The sequence below is a fragment of the Salvelinus namaycush genome, chromosome 19 (genome assembly GCF_016432855.1).
Source record: "Salvelinus namaycush isolate Seneca chromosome 19, SaNama_1.0, whole genome shotgun sequence".
NCBI lineage: Eukaryota > Metazoa > Chordata > Actinopteri > Salmoniformes > Salmonidae > Salvelinus > Salvelinus namaycush.
In genome coordinates, this window is record NC_052325.1 from 27,144,081 (window position 1) to 27,167,780 (window position 23,700).

Here is a 23,700-nt window from a genome sequence, read left to right on the forward strand (position 1 = left end):
GACCATTCTTGATGCACACGGGAAACTGTTGGGCCTGAAAAACCCAGCAGTGTTGCAGTTCTTGACACACTCAAACCCGGTGCGCCTGGCACCTACTACCATACCCCGTTCAAAGGCGCTTAAATATTTATTCTTGCTCATTCACCCTCTGAATGGCACACATACACAATCCATGTCTCAATTGTCTCAAGGCTTAAAAATCCTTATTTAACCGGTCTCCTCCCCTTCACCTACACTGATTGAAGTGGATTTAACAAGTGACATCAATAAGGGATCATAGCTTTCACCTGTATTCACCTGGTCAGTCTATGTCATGGAAAGAGCAGATGTTCCTAATGTTTTGTACCCTTAGTGTACATGGCTATATGTATATGCATGTAGCTTAGAGCATTGGGCCAGTAACTGAAAGGTCGCTGGTTTGAATACCCAAGCTGACAAGGTTAACAATTTGTTGATGGGCCCTTGAGCAAGGTACTTAACCCTAATTGGCTCCAGGAGCACCGTACTACTATGGCTGACCCCCCCCCCCCCCCCTTTTCACTGCACCTATCTGGTGTATGTGACAATAAAACATATTTTGAAAATGTATTTATACCAGCACTGAGTCGATGTGCAGGGGTACGAGTTAATTGAGGTAGCTATGTACATATTGGTGGGGGTAAAGTGACAAGGCAACAGGATAGATAATAGACAGTGAAAGCAGTGTATGTGGTGAGTGTATGTGGTGAGTGTATGTGGTGAGTGTATGTGGTGAGTGTATGTGGTGAGTGTGAGTGTGAGTGTGTGTGTGTGTGTGTGTGTGTGTGTGTGTGTGTGTGTGTGTGTGTGTGTGTGTGTGTGTGTGTGTGTGTGTGTTGGGGCATCAGTGTAAGTATGAGTGTACTGAGCCATACTCACCGCTAGTGATGGGGGGAAAAAATCGATACAGTTACATTTCAGAATATTTATTTTGACAATATCGCAATATTATTTTGGCTCTACCTGCACCAGAACTTCAGTATTTTTTTCCTTCATAGTTTGTTCTCCATCTTATTTTTAAATAGGGAGACAATTTTTTTTCTTTTTTTAAATTTTGTATTTTTTATGACTGATAAAAACTGTCTGTCTGCAGCAGACATATGGTGAGCAATGTGTTTGAACCACCGAATCGCAATAAAATCACAGTATTGAATCGCAGTACATATAGAATCGTGAGAATCGCAATACATATAGAATTGTGAGAATCGCAATACATATCGTATAGGCACCAAAGTATTGTGATATCGTATTGTGAGGTCCCTGGCAATTCCCAGCCCTACTCACCACCCTCTGTAGCGCCTTGCGGTCGGGTGCCTAGCAGTTGCCATACCAAGAGGTGATGCAGCCAGTCAAGATGCTCTCAATGGTGCAGCTGTAGAACTTTTTTAGGATCTGAGGGCCCGTGCCAAAATCTTTCCAGCCTCCTGACGGGGAAGAGGCCCTCTTCTGTCATGCCCTCTTCACAACTGTGTGGGTGTGTGTGGACCATGCTAATTCCTTAGTGATGTGGACACCGAGAAACTTGAAGCTCTCGACCCGCTCCACTACTTCCCCATCGATGTGGATGGGGGCGTGTTCGGCCCTCCGTTTCCTGTAGTTCACGGTAAGCTTTGTCTCGCCGAAGTTATTTCAAATAAATAATCAGAAATATTATGGATTTTAAACATTTAGGTACATATGTGTCTTATATCGGCTGAAAGTTTAAATTCTTGTTAATCTAGCTGCACTGTCCGATTTACAGTAGCTATTACAGTGAAAACATGCCACTCGATTGTTTGAGGATGGCGCCCCACATTAAAATATTTTTCCAACAGGCACAGGTTTCATACATAACATGTAGTGTCGTTTTGTTAGATAAAATCCTACTTTATATCCCAAAAAGTCAGTTTAGTTGGCGCCATCGATTTGAGTAATCCACTCGTTCAATTTGCAGAGAAAGTAATCTGAAAATCTACCCCTAAACTTTGTTTCAACAAGTCAAAATACGTTTCTATTTACTCCTCAGATACCCTAAAATGTAATCAAACTATAATATTTATTTCGGAAAGAAGTATGTTCAATAGGAAACCGATTTTAGCAGGTGCGAAATGTCTTCATGGCACGCGCAAACACAAATTTCCAAGACTGTGTCCTTCTACTAAAACTGATATTTCTTATTCGTTTTTGAAGTTACAAGCCTGAAACCTTGAACATAGACTGCTGACACTCTGTGGAAGCCATAGGAATTGCATCCAGGGGGCTAATTTCCAATATGACCTTTCTCTTGCATTTCTAAGAGGATGGTCTCTCAAAAAAAAAATCTGGTTGGTTTTTCTTTGGATGTTCTCCTACCATATCTATTGTGTTATATTTTCCTACAATATTTTAACATTTCTACAAACTTCAAAGGGGTTTCTTTCCAATGGTACCAATTATATGCATATCCTGGCTTCAGGGCCTGAGCTACAGGAAGTTTACTTTGGACACGTCATCCAGGCAGGAAGTGGAGAGAAAAAAGGGGCCTAGCCCTAAGAAAATAAGGGAAAGTTTGTTATCCTGGCACCACACTGCCAGGTCTCTGATCTCCTCCCTATAGGCTGCCTCATCGTGGTCTGTGATCAGTCCTACCACCATCGTGTCGACAGCAAACTTGATGATGGTGTTGGAGTTACCAGTCATGAGTGACCAGGGAGTAAAGGATTGGACTAAGCACACACCCCTGAGGGGCCCCCGTGTTGATGGTGTTGTTACCTACCTGGCCCGTCAGGAAGTCCAGGATCCAGTTGCAGTGGGAGGTGTTCAGTCCCAGGGTCCTGAGCATGGTGATGAGCTTGGAGTGGACTATGGTGTTGAATGCTGAGCTGTAGTCAATTAACAACATTCCTACATACAGTTGAAGTCAGAAGTTTACATACACTTAGGTTGGAGTCATTAAAACTCGTTTTTCAACCACTCCACAAATGTCTTGTTAACAAACTATAGTTCTGGCAAGTCGGTTAGGACATCTACTTTGTGCATGACACAAGTCATTTTCCCAACAATTGTTTACAGATTATTTCACTTACACTGTATAACAATTCCAGTGGGTCAGAAGTTTACATCCACTAAGTTGACTGTGACTTTAAACAGCTTGGAAAATTCCAGAAAATGATGTCATGGCTTTTAGAAGCTTCTGATAGGCTAATTGACATCATTTGAGTCACTTGGAGGTGTACCTGTGGATGTATTTCAAGGCCTACCTTCAAACTCAGTGCCTCTTTGCTTGACATCATGGGAAAATAAAAAGAAATCAGCCAAGACCTCAGAAAAAAAATTGTAGACCTTCACAAGTCTGGTTCATCCTTGGGAGCAATTTCCAAACGCCTGAAGGTACCACGTTCATCTGTACAAACAATAGTACGCAAGTATAAACACCATGGGACCATGCAGCTGTCATACCTCTCAGGAAGAAGACGCATTCTGTCTCCTGAGGTTAACTTACTTTGGTGCGAAAAGTGCAAATCAATCCCAGAACAACAGCAAAAGACCGTGTGAATATGCTGGAGGAAACGGGTACAAAATTATCTATATCCACAGTAAAACGAGTCCTATATCGACATAACTTGAAAGGCTGCTCAGCAAGGAAGAAGCCACTGCTCCAAAACCGTCATAAAGAAGCCAAACTGCGGTTTGCAACTGCACATGGGGACAAAGATTGTACTTTTTGGAGAAATGTCCTCTGGTCTGATGAAACAAAAATAGAACGTTTTGGCCATAATGAACATTGTTATGTTTGGCGGAAAAAGGGGGAGGCTTGCAAGCCGAAGAACACCATTCCAACCGTGAAGCACGGGGGTGGCAGCATCATGTTGTGGGGGTGCTTTGCTGCAGGAGGGACTGGTGCACTTCACAAAATAGATGGCATCATGAGGGAGGAAAAAATTATGTGGATATATTGAAGCAACATCTCAAGATATCAGTCAGGAAGTTAAAGCTTGGTCGCAAATGGGTCTTCCAAATAGACAATGACCCCAAGCATACTTCCAAAGTTGTGGCAAAATGGCTTAAGGACAACAAAGTCAAGGTATTGGAGTGGCCATCACAAAGCCCTCACCTCAAGCCTATAGAAAATTTGTGGGCAGAACTGAAAAATCGTGTGTAAGCAAGGAGGCCTACAAACCTGACTCAGTTGCACCAGCTCTGTCAGGAGGAATTGGCCAAAATTCACCCAACTTATTGTGGGAAGCTTGTGGAAGGCTACCCGAAATGTTTGACCCAAGTTAAAGAATTTAAAGGCAATGCTACCAAATACTAATTGAGTGTATGTAAACTTCTGACCCACTGGGAATGTGATGAAAGAAATAAAAGCTGAAATAAATAATTCTCTCTACTATTATTCTGACATTTCACATTCTTAAAATAAAGTGGTAATCCTATCTGACCTAAAACAGGGAATATTTCCTGTGATTAAATGTCAGGAATTGTGAAAACTGAGTTTAAATGTATTTGGCTAAATTGTATGTAAACTTCTGACTTCAACTGTCGGTATTCCTTTTGTCCAGGTGGGTGAGGGCAGTGTGGAGTGCAATAGAGATTGGGCCATCTGTTGGTCTGTTGGGGTGGTATGTTAATTGGAGATGGTGCAGACCACAGAGAGCATGTTGAATGTTGAACAGATCATCTGGTCAGAACGAATGGTCTTGACCGGATCAAAGAGGACAGTAAAGGCTTTATTATATTTAGGCTACTGTATGTTACTAAGCCTCTAGCTACAGCAGAGACTAAATGGCATGTAAAATATGCCACTTCATTTCTCAAATGCCTCTTATTACATGATAGGCACCTGAGGAAACAAGATCAACTCACAATTTAGAATACAAGATTTGTTAAATTATTAAATCACAATTTAGATTGACACACATAGCATTTGTTTTTTCGAAATGTAATTTTATTTTTTTCACTCTGGCTTAGATATCTTTTTGTCAGGATCAGTTCCTAAGAGAGGGATATGATTTCTCTGGCCAGTTCATTTGTGGGTAGTCAGATGTTGAAGTGAGATGTATAAATAACCTGTCATCCCCAAAACTCTGAGACAGTTCTTGGCTCATCCGAAAACTCAGTCCCCACTACTGGTCAGCCTGGACAGCCTAGTCCCAGTTTTCTGAGTTGAATTATCCCACAGAGGTTTTTTGGTAGTGTCTAAAGAAAGTCACATTTATTTTTGTCTAGAACAGAGTCCTATTTTGAAAGATTAAAATGTATTATGGAATAGAATCTATGCCGTATGTCCAAGCTTGAAAACCAATGAGGATAATTGGGATTTCAGTTTACTTCTTGAATAAACAACTACAATCCCTTCTTATAACATAAATATAACACTATTATCAGCTAATTGTCAGCATAAATCTCAGGCAACAGGCTTGAGGCTTGATGGCTAATGCAACATGAGCATGTGTATGCTACATAGAAGTTGAAATATGAGCAAGTGTAGAGTCGTGGCCAAAAGTTTTGAGAATGACACAAATATTAATTTTCACAAAGTCTGCTGCCTCAGTTTGTATGATGGCAATTTGCATATACTCCAGGATGTTATGAAGAGTGATCAGATGAATTGCAATTAATTGCAAAGTCCCTCTTTGCCATGCAAATGAACTGAATCCCCAAAAAACATTTCCACATTTCAGCCCTGCCACAAAAGGACCAGCTGACATCATGTCAGTGATTCTCTCGTTAACACAGATGTGAGTTTTGACGAGGACAAGGCTGGAGATCACTCTGTCATGCTGATCGAGTTTGAATAACAGACTGGAAGCTTCAAAAGGAGGGTGGTGCTTGGAATCATTGTTCTTCCTCTGTCAACCATGTTTCCTGCAAGGAAACACGTGCCGTCATCATTGCTTTGCACAAAAAGGGCTTCACAGGCAAGGATATTGCTGCCAGTAAGATTGCACATAAATCAACCATTTATCGGATCATCAAGAACTTCAAGGAGAGCGGTTCAATTGTTGTGAAGAAGGCTTCAGGGCACCCAAGAAAGTCCAGCAAGCGCTAGGACTGTCTCCTAAAGTTGATTCAGCTGCGGAATTGGGGCACCACCAGTACAGAGCTTGCTCAGGAATGGCAGCAGGCAGGTGTGAGTGCATCTGCGCGCACAGCGAGGCAAAGACTTTTGGAGGATGGCTTGGTGTCAAGAAGGGCAACAAAGAAGCCACTTCTCTCCAGGAAAAACATCAGGGACAGACTGATATTCTGCAAAAGGTACAGAGATTGGACTGCTGAGGACTGGGGTAAAGTCATTTTCTCTGATGAATCCCCTTTCCGATTGTTTTGGGCATCCGGAAAAAAGCTTGTCCGGAGAAAACAAGGTGAGCGCTACCATCAGTCCTGTGTCATGCCAACAGTAAAGCATCCTGAGACCATTCATGTGTGGGGTTGCTTCTCAGGCAGTGGAGTGGGCTCACTCACAATTTTGCCTAAGAACACAGCCATGAATAAAGAATGGTACCAACACATCCTCCGAGAGCAACTTCTCCCAACCATCCAGGAACAGTTTGGTGACGAACAATGCCTTTTCCAGCATGATGGAGCACCTTGCCATAAAGCAAAAGTGGTAACTAAGTAGCTCGGGGAACAAAACATCAATATTTTGGGTCCATGGCCAGGAAACTCCCCAGACCTTAATCCCATTGAGAACGTGTGGTCAATCCTCAAGAAGCGGGTGGACAAACAAAAACCCACAAATTCGGACAAACTCCAAGCATTGATTATGCAAGAATGGGCTGCCATCAGGATGTGGCCCAGAAGTTAATTGACAGCATGTCAGGGCAGATTGCAGAGGTCTTGAAAAAGAATGGTCAACACTGCAAATATTGACTCTTTGCATCAACTTCATGTAATTGTCAATAAAATCCTTTGACACTTATGAAATGCTTGTAATTATACTTCAGTATTCCATAGTAACATCTGTCAAAAATATTTAAAGACGCTGAAGCAGCAAACTTAGTGGAAATGTATATTTGTGTCATTCTCAAATCTTTTGGCCACGACTGTAGGCTACATGGAGGTTGAAATATGAGCACGTGTAGGCTACATGGAGGTTGAAATATGAGCATGTGTAGGCTACGTAGAGGTTGAAATATGACCATGTGTAGGCTACGTAGAGGTTGTCATATGACCATGTGTAGGCTTCATAGAGGTTGAAATATGAGCATGTGTAGGCTACATAGAGGTTGACATATGACCATGTGTAGGCTACATAGAGGTTGAAATATGAGCATGTGTAGGCTACATAGAGGTTGAAATATGAGCATGTGTACGCTACATAGAGGTTGAAATATGAGCATGTGTAGGCTACATAGAGGTTGACATATGAGCATGTGTAGGCTACATAGAGGTTGACATATGAGCATGTGTAGGCTACATGGAGGTTGAAATATGAGCATGTGTAGGCTACATGGAGGTTGAAATATGAGCATGTGTAGGCTACATGGAGGTTGAAATATGAGCATGTGTAGGCTACATGGAGGTTGAGATATGACCATGTGTAGGCTACATAGAGGTTGAAATATGACCATGTGTAGGCTACATGGAGGTTGAAATATGAGCATGTGTAGGCTACATGGAGGTTGAAATATGAGCATGTGTAGGCTACATAGAGGTTGAAATATGACCATGTGTAGGCTACATGGAGGTTGAAATATGAGCATGAGGCCTCCCGGGTGGCGCAGTGGTCTAGAGCACTGCATCGCAGCGCTAGCTGCGCCACCAGAGTCTCTGGGTTCGCGCCCAGGCTCTGTCGCAGCCGGCCGCGACCGGGAGGTCCGTGGGGCGACGCACAATTGGCTTAGCGTCGTCCGGGTTAGGGAGGGTTTGGCCGGTAGGGATATCCTTGTCTCATCGCGCTCCAGCGACTCCTGTGGCGGGCCGGGCGCAGTGCGCGCTAACCGAGGGGGGCGGGTGCACGGTGTTTCCTCCGACACATTGGTGCGGCTGGCTTCCGGGTTGGAGGCGCGCTGTGTTAAGAAGCAGTGCGGCTTGGTTGGGTTGTGCTTCGGAGGACGCATGGCTTTCGACCTTCGTCTCTCCCGAGCCCGTACGGGAGTTGTAGCGATGAGACAAGATAGTAATTACTAGCGATTGGATACCACGAAAATTGGGGAGAAAAGGGGATAAATAAAACAAATAAAAATAAAAAAATAAAAAATGAAATATGAGCATGTGTAGGCTACATGGGGGTGTGAAATATGAGCATGTGTAGGCTACATGGGGGTGTGAAATATGAGCACGTGTAGGCTACATGGAGGTTGAAATATGAGCATGTGTAGGCTACATGGAGGTTGAAATATGAGCATGTGTAGGCTACATGGAGGTTGAAATATGAGCATGTGTACGCTACATAGAGGTTGAAATATGACCATGTGTAGGCTACATAGAGGTTGAAATATGACCATGTGTAGGCTACATGGAGGTTGAAATATGACCATGTGTAGGCTACATGGAGGTTGAAATATGACCATGTGTAGGCTACATGGAGGTTGAAATATGACCATGTGTAGGCTACATGGAGGTTGAAATATGAGCATGTGTAGGCTACATGGAGGTTGAAATATGAGCATGTGTAGGCTACATGGAGGTTGAAATATGAGCATGTGTAGGCTACATGGAGGTTGAAATATGAGCATGTGTAGGCTACATGGAGGTTGAAATATGAGCATGTGTAGGCTACATGGAGGTTGAAATATGAGCATGTGTAGGCTACATGGAGGTTGAAGTATGACCATGTGTAGGCTACATGGAGGTTGAAATATGACCATGTGTAGGCTACATGGAGGTTGAAATATGAGCATGTGTAGGCTACATGGAGGTTGAAATATGAGCATGTGTAGGCTACATGGAGGTTGAAATATGAGCATGTGTAGGCTACATAGAGGTTGAAATATGACCATGTGTAGGCTACATAGAGGTTGAAATATGACCATGTGTAGGCTACATAGAGGTTGAAATATGACCATGTGTAGGCTACATAGAGGTTGAAATATGACCATGTGTAGGCTACATAGAGGTTGAAATATGACCATGTGTAGGCTACATGGAGGTTGAAATATGACCATGTGTAGGCTACATAGAGGTTGAAATATGAGCATGTGTAGGCTGCATAGGTTGAAATATGAGCATGTGTAGGCTACATAGGTTGAAATATGAGCATGTGTAGGCTACATAGAGGTTGAAATATGACCATGTGTAGGCTACGTAGAGGTTGAAATATGACCATGTGTAGGCTACGTAGAGGTTGTCATATGACCATGTGTAGGCTTCATAGAGGTTGAAATATGAGCATGTGTAGGCTACATAGAGGTTGACATATGACCATGTGTAGGCTACATAGAGGTTGAAATATGAGCATGTGTAGGCTACATAGAGGTTGAAATATGAGCATGTGTACGCTACATAGAGGTTGAAATATGAGCATGTGTAGGCTACATAGAGGTTGACATATGACCATGTGAAGGCTACATAGAGGTTGAAATATGAGCATGTGTAGGCTGCGTACATGTTCTGAGACCAAAGTTGTTGACATTTTCAACAAGCCTTTGTTTTTCATCTGTAGTTTAGGATTGACAGGGAAACCCAACCCCATGCTGAGGCCCTATAGTTGTCTGCTATTGTCTTTGACTGGTGATGTGTATATATCTGCTCCAGGCCACACAGCAGAGTCTATGTTCAGCCCATATGTTATGGGTCACGGCTGTATAAAGGCCAGATCAATACAACACGTAGTTGACACACAGGTTCATATAACATAACTTTTCTCCTCTCTAGAGTCTGACTATAGATATATATTATATACCCACAATGTCTCCAGAGATCTTATCTGAAAGATAGATAAACCTGTGGGGGCTCTCCCTGCTCTGATGTATTTACAGTTTAATCCTGAGTACATTTTGGGAATACTCGAACATTATCAAGGAGTGCTGAAAGCAGCCAGTCAATTTGTGATATAATTCAGTATAGTCATATAATTGTGATGAAATGTTGGATGTCATCATGCCTTTGAATCTGAACACAAAATACAATAAAACATTATAATGTGACATTGATGGAATTCTTTCGGGGGCCTAAACTAATCTAATGTGGTGTCCCGCAACACTCCATACAAGGGCCTCACTTGTTCCTGATATACAGTACCAGTCAAAAGTTTGGACACACTTACTCATTCAAGGGTTTTTCTTTATTTTTACTATTTTCTACATTGTAGAATAATAGTGAAGTCATCAAAACTATGAAATAACACATATGGAATCAGGTAGTAACCAAAAAAGTGTTAAACAAATCAAAATATATTTTATATTTGAGATTCTTCAAAGTAGCCACCCTTTGCCTTGTTGACAGCTTTGCACACTCTTGGCATTCTCTGTTTTACCCCAAAATGAATCTAATCAACTCAATCAAACAATGACAGGCACACTGGTCCATAGAAATACTGTAGAATTAGAACACTTCTGATATATCTTATATCTCTAAACTCTTCTCTCCAGCCTGGCTTGTGTCTTTCTCTGTCGAACATGATTCTGATTTGAAACGGCATGATGGGTACACCCCTTCATTTGGGGAACAGTGAGGAGCTCTAGAAAATGTAATTGCTGCCAGATGGAGACAAGATTCCCCCCAACACTGCTCCTGCTTGCAGCAGACAGGGGGCAAAGCATATCATGTACTGTAAATCATCTATTGTTAATGTATAGACACAACGTATCAATTCAAAACCCATTTTCAAACATGCGTTTCATCTGATATCAAGAAGTTTCAACGGTTTTGGCTATATTACAAAGATGATTGGAATATTCTCAGATTTGCCTTTTTTTAATCAATCTATACATTACAGTAGATGTGTAAATATGAATCTCTGTTGGGTTCTTCTTCATTCAATGTGTTAATGTGTGATCAACAACAATGGCTACAAGACAAAGAGCAGTTTAAGGAGAATAACAACGTGTTTTAAAGATAACTAAGACATAGTTATCTCTAAAACATGTTTTTCTCCTCAGATTAAGCTTCTCTTTGTCTTATTTCAGATGTAGCCACTGTTGTTTGGTACAGTAGAGTGCTCTGAGTCCCAGATGAGTCTGATGTTTGTTGTGTTGACAAGTGTCCAAGCATAGCCAGTCTGTGCCAGGTCAGTGTAACGCTCTTCTTTCCCCTCATGTTGTGTGGGCCATGTGGTTCACAGTGTGGTGCCTAGGATCATTTTCCACCTGTGCCTTTGGTGGTCTGCCTGCACGTCCACATGCGTGTGCGCACACACACACACACACACACACACACACACACACACACACACACACACACACACACACACACACACACACACACACACACACACACACACACACAGTGAAACCCAATATTTACATTTTTATATTGCTGTTTTGAAGTCCCCAGGAAGAAAACGGAGCAGACGACAGTGTCTGTTTGTTCCCTTTGTGCAATTAGACTGTGACACTGTCAGTCCCAAATGGCACCCTATTCCCTATTTGGTCCAAAGTAGTTCACCATAAAGGGAATAGTATGCCATTTTGGACGCATCCTCTGTCTATCTGTCCCTCTTGTAATATGGAGGGGTCACACACATTCTGAACCCTCACTGTGGTTACTGTACTCACTGTACCGTTCAGCTAATTCATTTAGACTGTCATAAATTGTGGCGCAAATATGACTACAAATTAGTCCTCTCAATCTGTCACTTGCTCTTCCAACAATCATGATGTATAGTGTTGATTCGGCTGAGGAAACTACAGGATAGTATTTTCTGGCAAATGCAGTCCATCAATGTATTTTGTTTTTATCAATCAAAGCATTTCTACACACACACACCTGTCTAACACCAATCTCTCAGGTGTTACTGAGTGAACGGCACAGGTTGTAACATAATGACTAGTTGTTGATAGTAGTGAGTAATCCTTTGTATCGTCCCACCCAAAATCTATTTTCTAGAGAGAGAGAGGGGAAAATGCACCCGTTTGTTTTCATTTTCAGTAGTGATGCAGCTTCTTCTATCACAGTCACTTAAGATAGATAAAACCTGAATTTTAAAAAAGCATAAAAAATATTCCCATCCTCTATAGTCTAGAACATAACATGATATATTATTGAATTGTAATTTAATGCCATGACTTGGAAATGATGAAGGATGTTCCATTAAGGACTGTGTTTGCATCCCATACAGACCAAATCCACCCTTAACTCTTCCTAATTAGTTTCACAGATTTAAGTGCCAAAACCCTAAATAACTCAAACGAAGTTCCAAACAACTCTCAGCCAGCCAACTTTGTTAATGTGAATCTGGGCCTGAATGAAGGCATGAGCAGCCCTTTCTGCATGGAGTGAATCTTTATATGCAGAGTAGAGTAGCACCTGAAAGATTGGACATGTGCAGAAACTGCGAACACAATTAGCGTCAAGCGGATGAGTCCCCCTATAATCCTGTTTACGGTCTGAATCAGGCAGATGTGCCAAGATTGATTCAGACAGGACAGGGTGCCAGCACCAGCTTACTGTAATGTTGGAGGTGAGGGAGGGTAGTTTTGGGACAGGGGGGAAACCACTCCCGGGTGGCGCAGTGGTCTAGGGCACTGCATCGCAGTGCTAGCTGCGCCACCAGAGTCTCTGGGTTCGCGCCCAGGCTGGGCTGGGTTCGCGCCCAGGCTCTGTCGCAGCCGGCCGCAACCGGGAGGTCCGTGGGGCGACGCACAATTGGCATAGCGTCGTCCGGGTTAGGGAGGGTTTGGCCGGTAGGGGATATCCTTGTCTCAGTATGTAAAAAAAAATGTAATAAAATGTATGCACTCTACTGTAAGTCGCTCTGGATAAGAGCGTCTGCTAAATGACTAAAATGTAAAATGTAAATAAGCCTAACCCTCCCTCTCCCCGCTTTACCAAAACTACCTGCCTTCCTTTAGTGCCTTTTCCCCTGTACATCACTGTATTGTTGGAGGGGAGAGTGCGAAGGAGGTGGGTGAAGATGTACACTCTCCCCCCCCCTTTCCCAAAACAATTCACCTACCCCTCTACCCCCCCTTCTCTCAGTGGCTTTTCCCCCTGTAGGTATATCACTGTTGTTAACACAGCCCTGTTTGTCATTTGGTCCCTGTCTCCAGCCAGCTCTCTCTGTCAGTCTGTGAGATTATCTTTATTCCCTCTAATTAAATTGACTTGGTTCTTTTTGCAGCCACCAACAATTGAGTGAGACGGAGAAGTTAGATAAATATAAGGATATTGAGGAGTTAGAGGAGGAGAAGAAGCCTGAGCATGAAATGATGAAATAATTTCAACAAGTACAAGTACCCCCTTTTGCCCTCAGAACAGCCTCAATTCGTTGGGGAATGGAATTTACAAGGTGTCAAAAGCGTTACACAGGGATGCAGGCCCATGTTGACTCCAATGCTTCCCACAGCTGTGTCAAGTTGGCTGGATGTTCTTTGGGAGGGGGACCATTCTTGATACACACGGGAAGCTGTTGAGCGTGAAAAACCCAGCAGTGTCGCAGTTCTTGACATAAACTGGTGTGCCTGGAACCTACTACCATACCCCGTTCAAAGGCACTTAAGTATATTGTCTTGCCCATTCACCCTCTGAATGGCACACATACACAATCCATGTCTAAATTGTCTCAAGGCTTCAACATCCTTCATTAACCAGTCTCCTCCCCTTCATCTACACTGATTTAAAGTGGATTTAACAAGTGACATCAATAAGGAATCATAGTTTTCACCTGGATTCACCTGGTCAGCCTATGTCATGGAAAGAGCAGGTGTTCTTAATGTTTTGTACACATTGTATGTAATTTCATTGAACTTGCCTGGCGTAATGGAACCAATAGAATAGTCCCACAACTGCAAACCCCACCCATCTGGCACTGCAGGCAGGCTAGAACAAATGCTCATGGTATTTGAAAGATTTCAAATAGTATTTGAACCGAAGTCTGAAAGAAGCCTGAACACCAGGAACAGATGGTGGCACCCGGTGTGTCCCGCTCTTCACTGCTCCGTTCAGTAATGTGAGAGGATAGATGGTAGTTAATGTTCTGAAACACTGTCTGAGGAGCAGGCTGGGGCCGGGGCTTGGGATTTTACTAATGAAGAAAGGGTTTCACATGATGGGAGACGGACTCATTTAGGGAAGAGAGGGAATCACAGTCAGGACAGGTCAGCCTTCTTGGACAAAGATTTCAGAGCTGTTAAATTGTGTCTGATTGTCCTCAGCAGGAGCGCCACAGAGAACAAGACACTAAAGATATAACGACTCAGGATAAGACCCAGATGTAGACCCAGGAGGCGGACAGTTTTAATCTCAGATATTTTTTATAAAAACAGGAGGCAAGCAAATGGCAGGTCAAGGGCAGGCAGAGGTCAGTAATCTAAGGCAGTCAATCAGAGACAGAACGACAGGCAGGGTCAGGGCAGGCAGAATGGTCAGAACCGGGAAGGCTAGAAAACAAAACTAGAGAAACAGCAAAAACGGGAAACACGCTGGAACTACTTGACAGTACAAGACTAACTGGCACAGATAAACAGAAAACACAGGTATAAAATACACAGGAGATAATTGGGACAAATGGGAGACACTTGGTTGGGGGTGGAGACATGTGAAACAGATCAGGGTGTGACAGTACCCCCCCCCCCCCCCATGGGCACCACCTGGCGTTCTACCCGGGGTGTCGGCGGCGGAACTCAGCGATGAGTCCAGGATGTTCCTAGCGGGGACCCAGCACCTCTCCTCTGGGCCATAACCCTCCTAGTCAACCAGGTACTGGAATCCCCTTCACCAAGGTTGAACACTCAGGAGATGCCTCACCGTGTATGCCGGATGGCCATCGGGGAAGAGGGGTGGTCCTTGAAACCTAAGACAAAGGGCTATGAGACAGAGGTTTAATCCTAGACACATGAAAAGTGGGATGTATATGGAGGGTGCGGTGCAACAGAAGATGAACACCAGAGGGGCTAAGGATTTTGGGATGGGAAAAGGGCCGATAAAACGGGGAAAGTTTACAGGACTCCACCTGGAGGGGCAGATCCTGAGTGGAAAGCCATACCCTCTGCCCGAGACGATAGCAGAGGTGGTCTTGAGAAGGGCGGACCGGGCTCTCTTCCAGGTACGACGACAGCGGCAGACGAACATCTGGGCAGAGGGTATGCTGACTTCTTGCTCAGGGAAGAGAGGAGGCTGATATCCCAAGGAACACTCAAAGGGGCGAGAGGCCAGTGGCCGAGCAGGGAAGGGTGTTGCGGGCGTATTCCACCCACACGAGTGGGTGACGAGGTGACGAGGCAATGAAGAGCCGTCTGTAGGTCCTTTTTGGCTTGCTCTGACTGGCTGTTAGACTGGTGTTGGAAGCCAGAGGGCAGGCTGGCCGGATATATGAGACCTGGGGCGGTGAGGAACATGGAGTGGTTGAAGGAGGCCCGCCGAAGCTTGCCGCGGAGTCTTATTCTGCGCACACACAGTGCAGGCGGCGATGAACTCGGAGATGTCAGGAACCATGGTGGGCCACCAAAACCGTTGTCGGACGAAGGCCAAGGTCCGACGGGAGCCAGGATGGCAGGTGAGTCTAGAGGAATGGGCCCATTCCAGGACCGGAGAACGGACAGAGTCCGGGAAAAACATCCGGTTAGCCGGGCTCACCCCTGGGACCCGGCTCTCTATACCCCACATGAGTGCAGCCGCCAGACACGAGGTAGGGAGGATGGTCTCGGGGTCAGACGGTGTGGCAGCAGGGCTATACAGGCATGAGAGCGCATCAGGTTTGACATTCTTGGACCCAGGGCGGTAGGAGATAGTGAAATTAAAACAAGTAAATAACAGTGCCCATCAAGCCTCCCTTGGGGTGAGGCGTTTGGAGGTGCGGAGATATTCCAGGTTCTTATGGTCAGTCCACACTAGGAATGGATGTTCCGACCCCTCTAACCAGTGCCTCCACTCCTCCAACGCCATCTTAACCGCTAGTAGCTCTCGATTTCCCACATCATAGTTCCTCTCAGCGGGGTTTAGTCGATGGGAAAGTAAGGCGAGGGATGCAGCTTTTGGTCCTGGGCAGAACACTGGGAAAGGACGCCCCCCACTCCGACGTTGAGGCGTCGACCTCCTACACAAACTGACGGGACATGTCCGGATGGATTAAGATGGGAGCTGTAGTGAATTGATGCTTGAGGTCCAAAAACACCCGGTCAGCTGCTGGAGACCACGTGAAAGGAACCTTGGGAGAGGTGAGTGCTGAGAGGGGGGAAGCCAGGGTGCTGTAAACCCGGATGAAGCTGCTGTAGAAATGAGAAAACCCTAGAAAACATTGCAGTTGCACTCTGGATGTGGGTTGAGGTCAATCCACCACCGCTCTAACCTTGTCAGAATCCATCTGAATAAACTTCAGACAATGCATGTGGCAGAACGGGCTCCAACCCATGATAGATCCAAAAGCCCAGTCGATCAGGGGACTGTTCCTCTGGAGCCATCAAAACCACAGCTACATAAGGTGATTTGATGATCAGGAACGGCATAGACTCACTGTGATTACCTGACACTCGCAGGTTGATAGGATCCGTATTGTGGGTAACTCTGCCAGTAGAGCGCCCATCCAGCGCAGTAACATCCATGAGATCGGAGAGGGGTTGTGTGGAGGTACCCAGCTCCGACACCATGGTAGTGTACATAAAACTCTCGTTGGCCCCAGAGTCAATGAGTACCCGGAGAGATTTGGACCCGTCACCTCACAGCAGGATGGCATGAAGAGGGGTACGAGTAAGGGGAGATTGGAAACTCCCCGTACGACTCACCAGCATACGTATCTGCTGATGAACCTGGTCTTTTAATGGACAGGTAGATATCTAATGTCCTGTAGTACCACAATACAAACAGCACTTGGTGCTCAGTCTGCGCAAGCGTTCAACAGGAGACAATCTAGCCCTGTCCAGTTGCATGGGCTCCGAAGGAAACTGGTCGACTGCCCTCCGTGATTCCCGAGGGAACTCGGGTGACATCGGATTCTCCCAGCCATCTAGACTTCGGGAACTTCCGTGATTCCTCGGAGGAGAGGTGGGAATCGTGGATGAGCGAGTGTGACCAGGAACAGACCTCCTCTTCCTCCTACGTTCCAGAAGCCGGCCAACGATCTGTAGGGTCAAGGCTATGAGAGAGTCGTGGTCTATGGGCAGCTCCCGGGCTGCGAGCTTCAACCACCTCCGATAATCCATGATGGAACGTGTCAAACAGGAATTCCGGGTTCCAGGCACTTTCGGTGGCAAAAGTGCGAAAATACAGAGTCCTGTGATGTCACGCTCTCTGTCAACACATTAGGAGTAGAACTTAAACACTTAACTTTTAAACCTCTGGATAAGAGCGTCTGCTAAAATGTAAATGTAAACCTGTTATCTCTCAGAACTAGGCTAAGTTGTTTGTTCACGCATAGGCCAAAGCATTTATGGCAGCATCCTAGTAAAGGGCTCCTGCAATATTTGCAATACAATATTTAGCTATATCATATTCTTTCTTCCTGTGTATCTCCAGGTCAATCGGAGACGCTGAGGCGTAAAGAGTACATGGAGCTGAAGGATGTGTTTGTACCTTAGGTTTTATAGACGCTGCCTGTAGCATATAATATCATCTGTCTCTCTGTGTTCCAGGTCAGTCGGAAACTCTGAGGAGGACAGAGTACGTGGAGCTGAAGGATGTGTTTGGAGTGAAGGTGAAGAGACGTCGTTCCGCGGGCCAGGAGACAGGGGGCACTCTCCTGGGCATCACTCTGTTCCAGTGTAAGAAGAAGGGACCCAAGCTGAAGGACCATGCCATTCACTTCAACAACATGAGCGTGGACCACTGTGAGATCTGGTTCAAAAAACTTAAGGAGATACTCAGTGGTAAGTGTCAGTGTCCTTCACAAAAAATACTTTAGACACATAGGACTGATTTCTCTGACAAAGATTGAGCCTAGTTCTAGACTCAATGGTGATTCTGCTTTTTAGTCTAAGGCTTAATCTGGGTCAGGTAAACCCATACAGTATTTGGTACGACTGAGTAGTGCATTTTTATGTGGACTGAACCTATGGCCCCAAACTCAATTGTACTACCCTAAGTGGGCCATGGTTTTGACAAATATTTGAACACCAAACATTTCAAGCTGTTTATGGTGGACAGCAATTTGCATTGATTTTGTTAAGTGCAACAGCCCACAATGATTTTGAGGCAGGCTCATATATTTGGTCTCTTAAAGTTCACTGATAATAAAGCTATGCATTATCGATCACTATAGTCATTAGGATATCAGTCTTTTTACAGGTTGTCACACAAATACAGTCTCCAATATCTTCCTATCGTGATTTTTTTATGACTTATTTTAAGCAGCAAGTGAAAAAGATTCACACAGATGTTTTGGTAAAACCTGTGTGAAAATTCAAACCATGAAATATAAAAAAGCAGCGCTGGAAGTGTCCTGGAAGTTTGTGCTGCTAGAAATGTCATACAACTTAGTGACATATTACCAGACAGGATAAGCTCCCATGTGTTCCAAGCATAGAGATCACATGCTCGGGTTAACACAACACCTCCCAACAATTGCTCACTTTATATCATGCTAACAAACAAGAGGATTGGAAAGGGGCCTTAAGATATTGTTGACGAAACCTGAGATACTTTTTCTAAAAGGATGGAACCATTCCAACAGCAGTTAGTAGTTAGTGGCACCAGAGCGAGCATTATATCTGAATATGAGTTAAATATAAGGCTTAGAGTGGCACCACCACCCCTATGTGGTTATTGGCTCTCTGAGTGTCTCCAGGAAGAGACCTCCCATGATGGGGACACCTGTCTCTGAGGGCCATGCTGGGCTGCCCTGGTCCTGACAGCCTGTCTCCCTGTCTCCCCCCATCAGCTCCGTAGAACGACAGATAATTACTAACTACAGGGTGGCCACCATCAACCTGTTCTTCAGGCCCTTGTGGCCAACACCTCCTCATCCTCATTCCACCCTCCCTCCTCCTCTCTCCCACTCGCCTCCTCTCTCCTACCCTCCTCCTCCTTATCCACTACTCCTCCTACCACCTCATCTCCTTCTCTCCCACCCTCCTCCTCCTCTTCAGGCAGTGCCATGGCGTCACACAAAAAAGTGGCCATATCCAACACCTCTTAATGAATCTACTACATGCTGCCTCCTCAGACATAATATCCTTGACAATTTAATATCCACCCCAGACATTTTGACTAATATACAGTGTGTGCATAGAATGTATGTTGGAGTCTGACTGTTTCTGTAAGTGAGAAACCTGGTTTAGAGATAGCCCTACCAGGTGTAGCTTAGAGCCCCAGTTAGTGACACTGTCAGTCTGTGCATAATGCTGTGTGAACACAAGTTAGTAATCCCTGTAATGTTCGTAGCTAACAGCAGCAGCCAGCTAATACAACATGATGATGTAACACCTACACTCAGTAGGTACATTAGTCATCTAAGATTAAAGAGGATTGTTGTTCTGTTAGCTCAATCTAGCTGGGATTACACCATCTCTCCTTTCACAGGCCTGTCTGCTCCTCTCTGAAGCTCTGTTCCATCTTCCCTGTTCTGTTCTGTTCCTCAGGCAAAACAAGGACGTGCCCCAAATGGCACCCTATGACCTATATAATTCACTACTTTTGACTAGAACCCCATGGGCCCAGTTCAAAAGTAGTGCACTACATTACCTATGAAAGAGGGTTCTATTTGGGATGCAGTACAACTTTGGCACAGCCAACTTTTAAAGCTGTACCTCCCTCAGCCTGAAGAGGATCCAAATCCTTGGCTAAATTCTAAATGGCACCCTATTCTCTATATAGTGAACTACTTTTGACCAAGACCCATAGGCCTCTGGTCAAAAGTAGTGCACTATGTTGGGAATAGGGTGCCATTTGGGATGCGGACTATTGGTTTTTGTGTGAGAGGACTGCGAGTACTTTATCATGAATAAATTAACATAATTAAAACAACATGTCTGGAGGCAGCCTAAAGGACACTGAATAAGCTAAAAAAAAGATTCTAGATTGTCTGCTATTAAAAACAACAATTTGATATTAGCTGGCATTTTTTGGTTAGGAATATGCAGAATAGTAATACATACATCCCATATTAGGCTTTACAGGGGTTAAAACTAAGATAAATTACTGAATCTATTACAAATAAACTCTGGATAATAAGAGCAGTTACTAAATCAGTTACTAAATCAACAAGAGATATATCGGCTATGAAAAGCCAACTGACATTTACTCCTGATTATTATTTGACCATGCTGGTCATTTATGAACATTTGAACATCTTGGCCATGTTCTGTTATAATCTCCACCCGGCACAGCCAGAAGAGGACTGGCCACCCCTCATAGCCTGGTTCCTCTCTAGGTTTCTTCCTAGGTTTTGGCCTTTCTAGGGAGTTTTTCCTAGCCACCGTGCTTCTACACCTGCATTGCTTGCTGTTTGGGGTTTTAGGCTGGGTTTCTGTACAGCACTTCGAGATATCAGCTGATGTACGAAGGGCTATATAAAATAAAATAAATAAACTTGAAACTTGATTGAATAGATCATGTTATGAAACTAAGCCTGGGCTCCTGTTAAAAAAGCATCATTGTACAGAATAGTTTTCACCAAATCTATTTCCAATTCTGCTTTTGATGTAAGACAGTGGCAGTGTATTTGCACTACTACAGTATATATTAAATGATATCAACAAGAGACATTGGTTATTGGGAGGCAGGTAGCCTAGTGGTTAGAGCGTTGGGCCAGTAATCGAAAGGTTGCTGGTTTGAATACCCGAGCCGACAAGGTGAAAAATCAGCAGATTTGCCCATGAGTAAGGCACTTAACCCTAATTAGCTCCAGGGGTGCCGTACTAATATGACTGACTCTGTAAAACAACACATTTCACTGCACCTATCCGGTGTATGAGTGAATATGGTTAAACCTGACAAAGATCCACTGCGGCTCAAAACATTGTCGCTATTAAAGCGTGGTATTAGAAGCATAATGCAGAGGCCTTAGCCTTCACCTGGCGCTATGAGGCTTAAGTAAGTAGGTAAATAAATTAGGAAAATAACAGACCTTTTTGTCCTTATCAACAAGAGATATATATAATCTTATATAAGATCCAATAATAGCCACATGAATCATTCATCTATTCATATAGGCTCTATACAAAGAGTGAAAACATAAAGGGTTAAAAAAAATCCTCTCCATTCTCTTGTTAAACAACTTTGCTAGGGTGTTTTATGTAGCTCTTACACTACATCTTATCAAAAGACTTATTCCAATGCACATATGAATTCATTTTAGAGGACAATGGCCAGTGGATTAACTGGGATGACCTTTTAGTTGAACTCTGAGCTTTTTCCATTCTCTCTCTCTTTTTGTCCTCTCCTTCTCACTCTCTCTTTTCTTCCCCCTGAGGGCAACAACAATAAAGTTCAACTTGATGCAGGAGTGTGACCATCCACTTTGACAAGAGCACCAAGGCCACATTATCTGTCCGGAGAGGGGAGACGGCCTGGTGGCGATGCAGGCCTGGTTGGTCTGATTGACCTGCTCGATAGACGGACCACTAATCTGTGAATGAAAGGAGGCTTTAAAAATGCCATGGAGGCGATTGTAGGTCTAAACAGTGTTGCTTGCTCGCACAAGGCCAAGGGTATCAGAAAGACACAGACATTCTGCCTTGTATGCCTTGTACAGGTGTTGCCATTGTTAGCTATGGCCTCTTGCACACGTTGGTCTGTCTGTGACCGGGCTGGAGACATTATCACACGACTAATGGCTGGTTTAATCTGGTGGCTGACACCCTCAGCTGGACCCCGCCACCTCATGTGTCAGACCACATCACATGGCTTGTCACTGTGATGGCCAAGGCAATTTTCCCCATTTGATTTCCAGTGTTCAGAATCTGTTTCTAGGAAAGGAGAGAGAGGGATTGATAAAAAAGGCAAGGAGGGAGACGAGTTTTAGAGCAACACCTTTTGTGTTTAACTGTCAGCTGGGACACTCCCTCCATTGTGCGTCTCCCTGGGAAACGAGGGTGCAGGGATTCACCGTTCCCTCTGTAACAGGTGAGAGCTCCTGTAGTCCAGCGTGCCACAGTTTATATTCCCCCTGTGGGAGAAATTATTCAGCAGCACCACTGACTTAACAACAGCTTCACAATAAAACAAGATACATAATCCCCCAATGGAAAACAGAGCGAGAGAGAGGGAGAGCACAATGCACTGTGTACCATTGTGTGAGGCTATCCAGGTATAATTGTAACAGGCAGTCATGTGTGCTGAGGCTCAAAGCGACATGTGGCCCAAAGTAGTGCATTTGTCTCCTAGATGGATTATCTTGGCGAAGGAGAAATGCTCACTAACAGGGATGTAAACAAATTTGTTCACAAAATTTGAGAAAAATAAGCTTTTTGTGCTTATGGAACATTTCTGGGGTGTTTTTTTTCAGCTCTTGAAACATGGGACCACCACTTTATATGTTGCGTTTATATTTTTGTTCAGTACAAATAGTTTTATGGCATATAACTTAATCTGTTTTATAAAAGTCCAGCATCTAGTCATATCCTGAGAATGATATTACTCTGTCTGTGTTGTGCTGTGCCTACTGGAGGACTGTATTAAGGACTTTACCCTGGTCCCTGCCTGCTTGCTGACTGGAGGACTGTATTAAGGACTTTACCCTGGTCCCTGCCTGCTAGCTGAGTGGAGGAGTGTATTATGTTAGCCTGGTCCCTGCCTGCTAGCTGACTGGAGGACTGTATTAAGGACTTTACCCTGGTCCCTGCCTGCTAGCTGACTGGAGGAGTGTATTATGTTACCGTGGTCCCTGCCTGCTAGCTGACTGGAGGAGTGTATTATGTTACCCTGGTCCCTGTCTGCTAGCTGAGTGGAGGAGTGTATTATGTTACCCTGGTCCCTGTCTGCTAGCTGAGTGGAGGAGTGTATTATGTTACCCTGGTCCCTGTCTGTTAGCTGAATGGAGGAGTGTATTATGTTACCCTGGTCCCTGTCTGCTAGCTGACTGGAGGAGTGTATTATGTTACCCTGGTCCCTGCCTGCTAGCTGACTTGAGGAGTGTATTATGTTACCCTGGTCCCTGCCTGCGAGCTGACTGGAGGGGTGTATTATGTTACCCTGGTCCCTGCCTGCTAGCTGACTGGAGGAGTGTATTATGTTACCCTGGTCCCTGTCTGCTAGCTGACTGGAGCAGTGTATTATTTTACCCTGGTCCCTGCCTGCTAGCTGACTGGAGGAGTGTATTATGTTACCCTGGTCCCTGCCTGCTAGCTGACTGGAGGAGTGTATTATGTTACCCTGGTCCCTGTCTGCTAGCTGACTGGAGGAGTGTATTATGTTACCCTGGTCCCTGTCTGCTAGCTGACTGGAGGAGTGTATTATGTTACCCTGGTCCCTGCCTGCTAGCTGAGTGGAGGAGTGTATTATGTTACCCTGGTCCCTGCCTGCTAGCTGACTGGAGGAGTGTATTATGTTACCCTGGTCCCTGTCTGCTAGCTGACTGGAGGAGTGTATTATGTTACCCTGGTCCCTGTCTGCTAGCTGACTGGAGGAGTGTATTATGTTACCCTGCTCCCTGTCTGCTAGCTGACTGGAGGAGTGTATTATGTTACCCTGGTCCCTGTCTGCTAGCTGACTGGAGGAGTGTTATATGTTACCCTGGTCCCTGCCTGCTAG

At 44.6% G+C, this 23,700-nt stretch overlaps 1 protein-coding gene across 1 annotated transcript in view; it reads left to right on the forward strand.

Annotated features, from left to right (window-relative positions):
- The window catches only part of cerkl (ceramide kinase-like), an 81,758-nt gene that overhangs the window by 3,783 nt on the left and 54,275 nt on the right, over positions 1–23,700 (forward strand). The window contains exon 2 of the mRNA XM_039014712.1: positions 17,646–17,879. Within this exon, the coding sequence (XP_038870640.1) occupies positions 17,646–17,879 (234 nt within the window). The remainder of the gene's footprint in view (positions 1–17,645; positions 17,880–23,700) is intronic.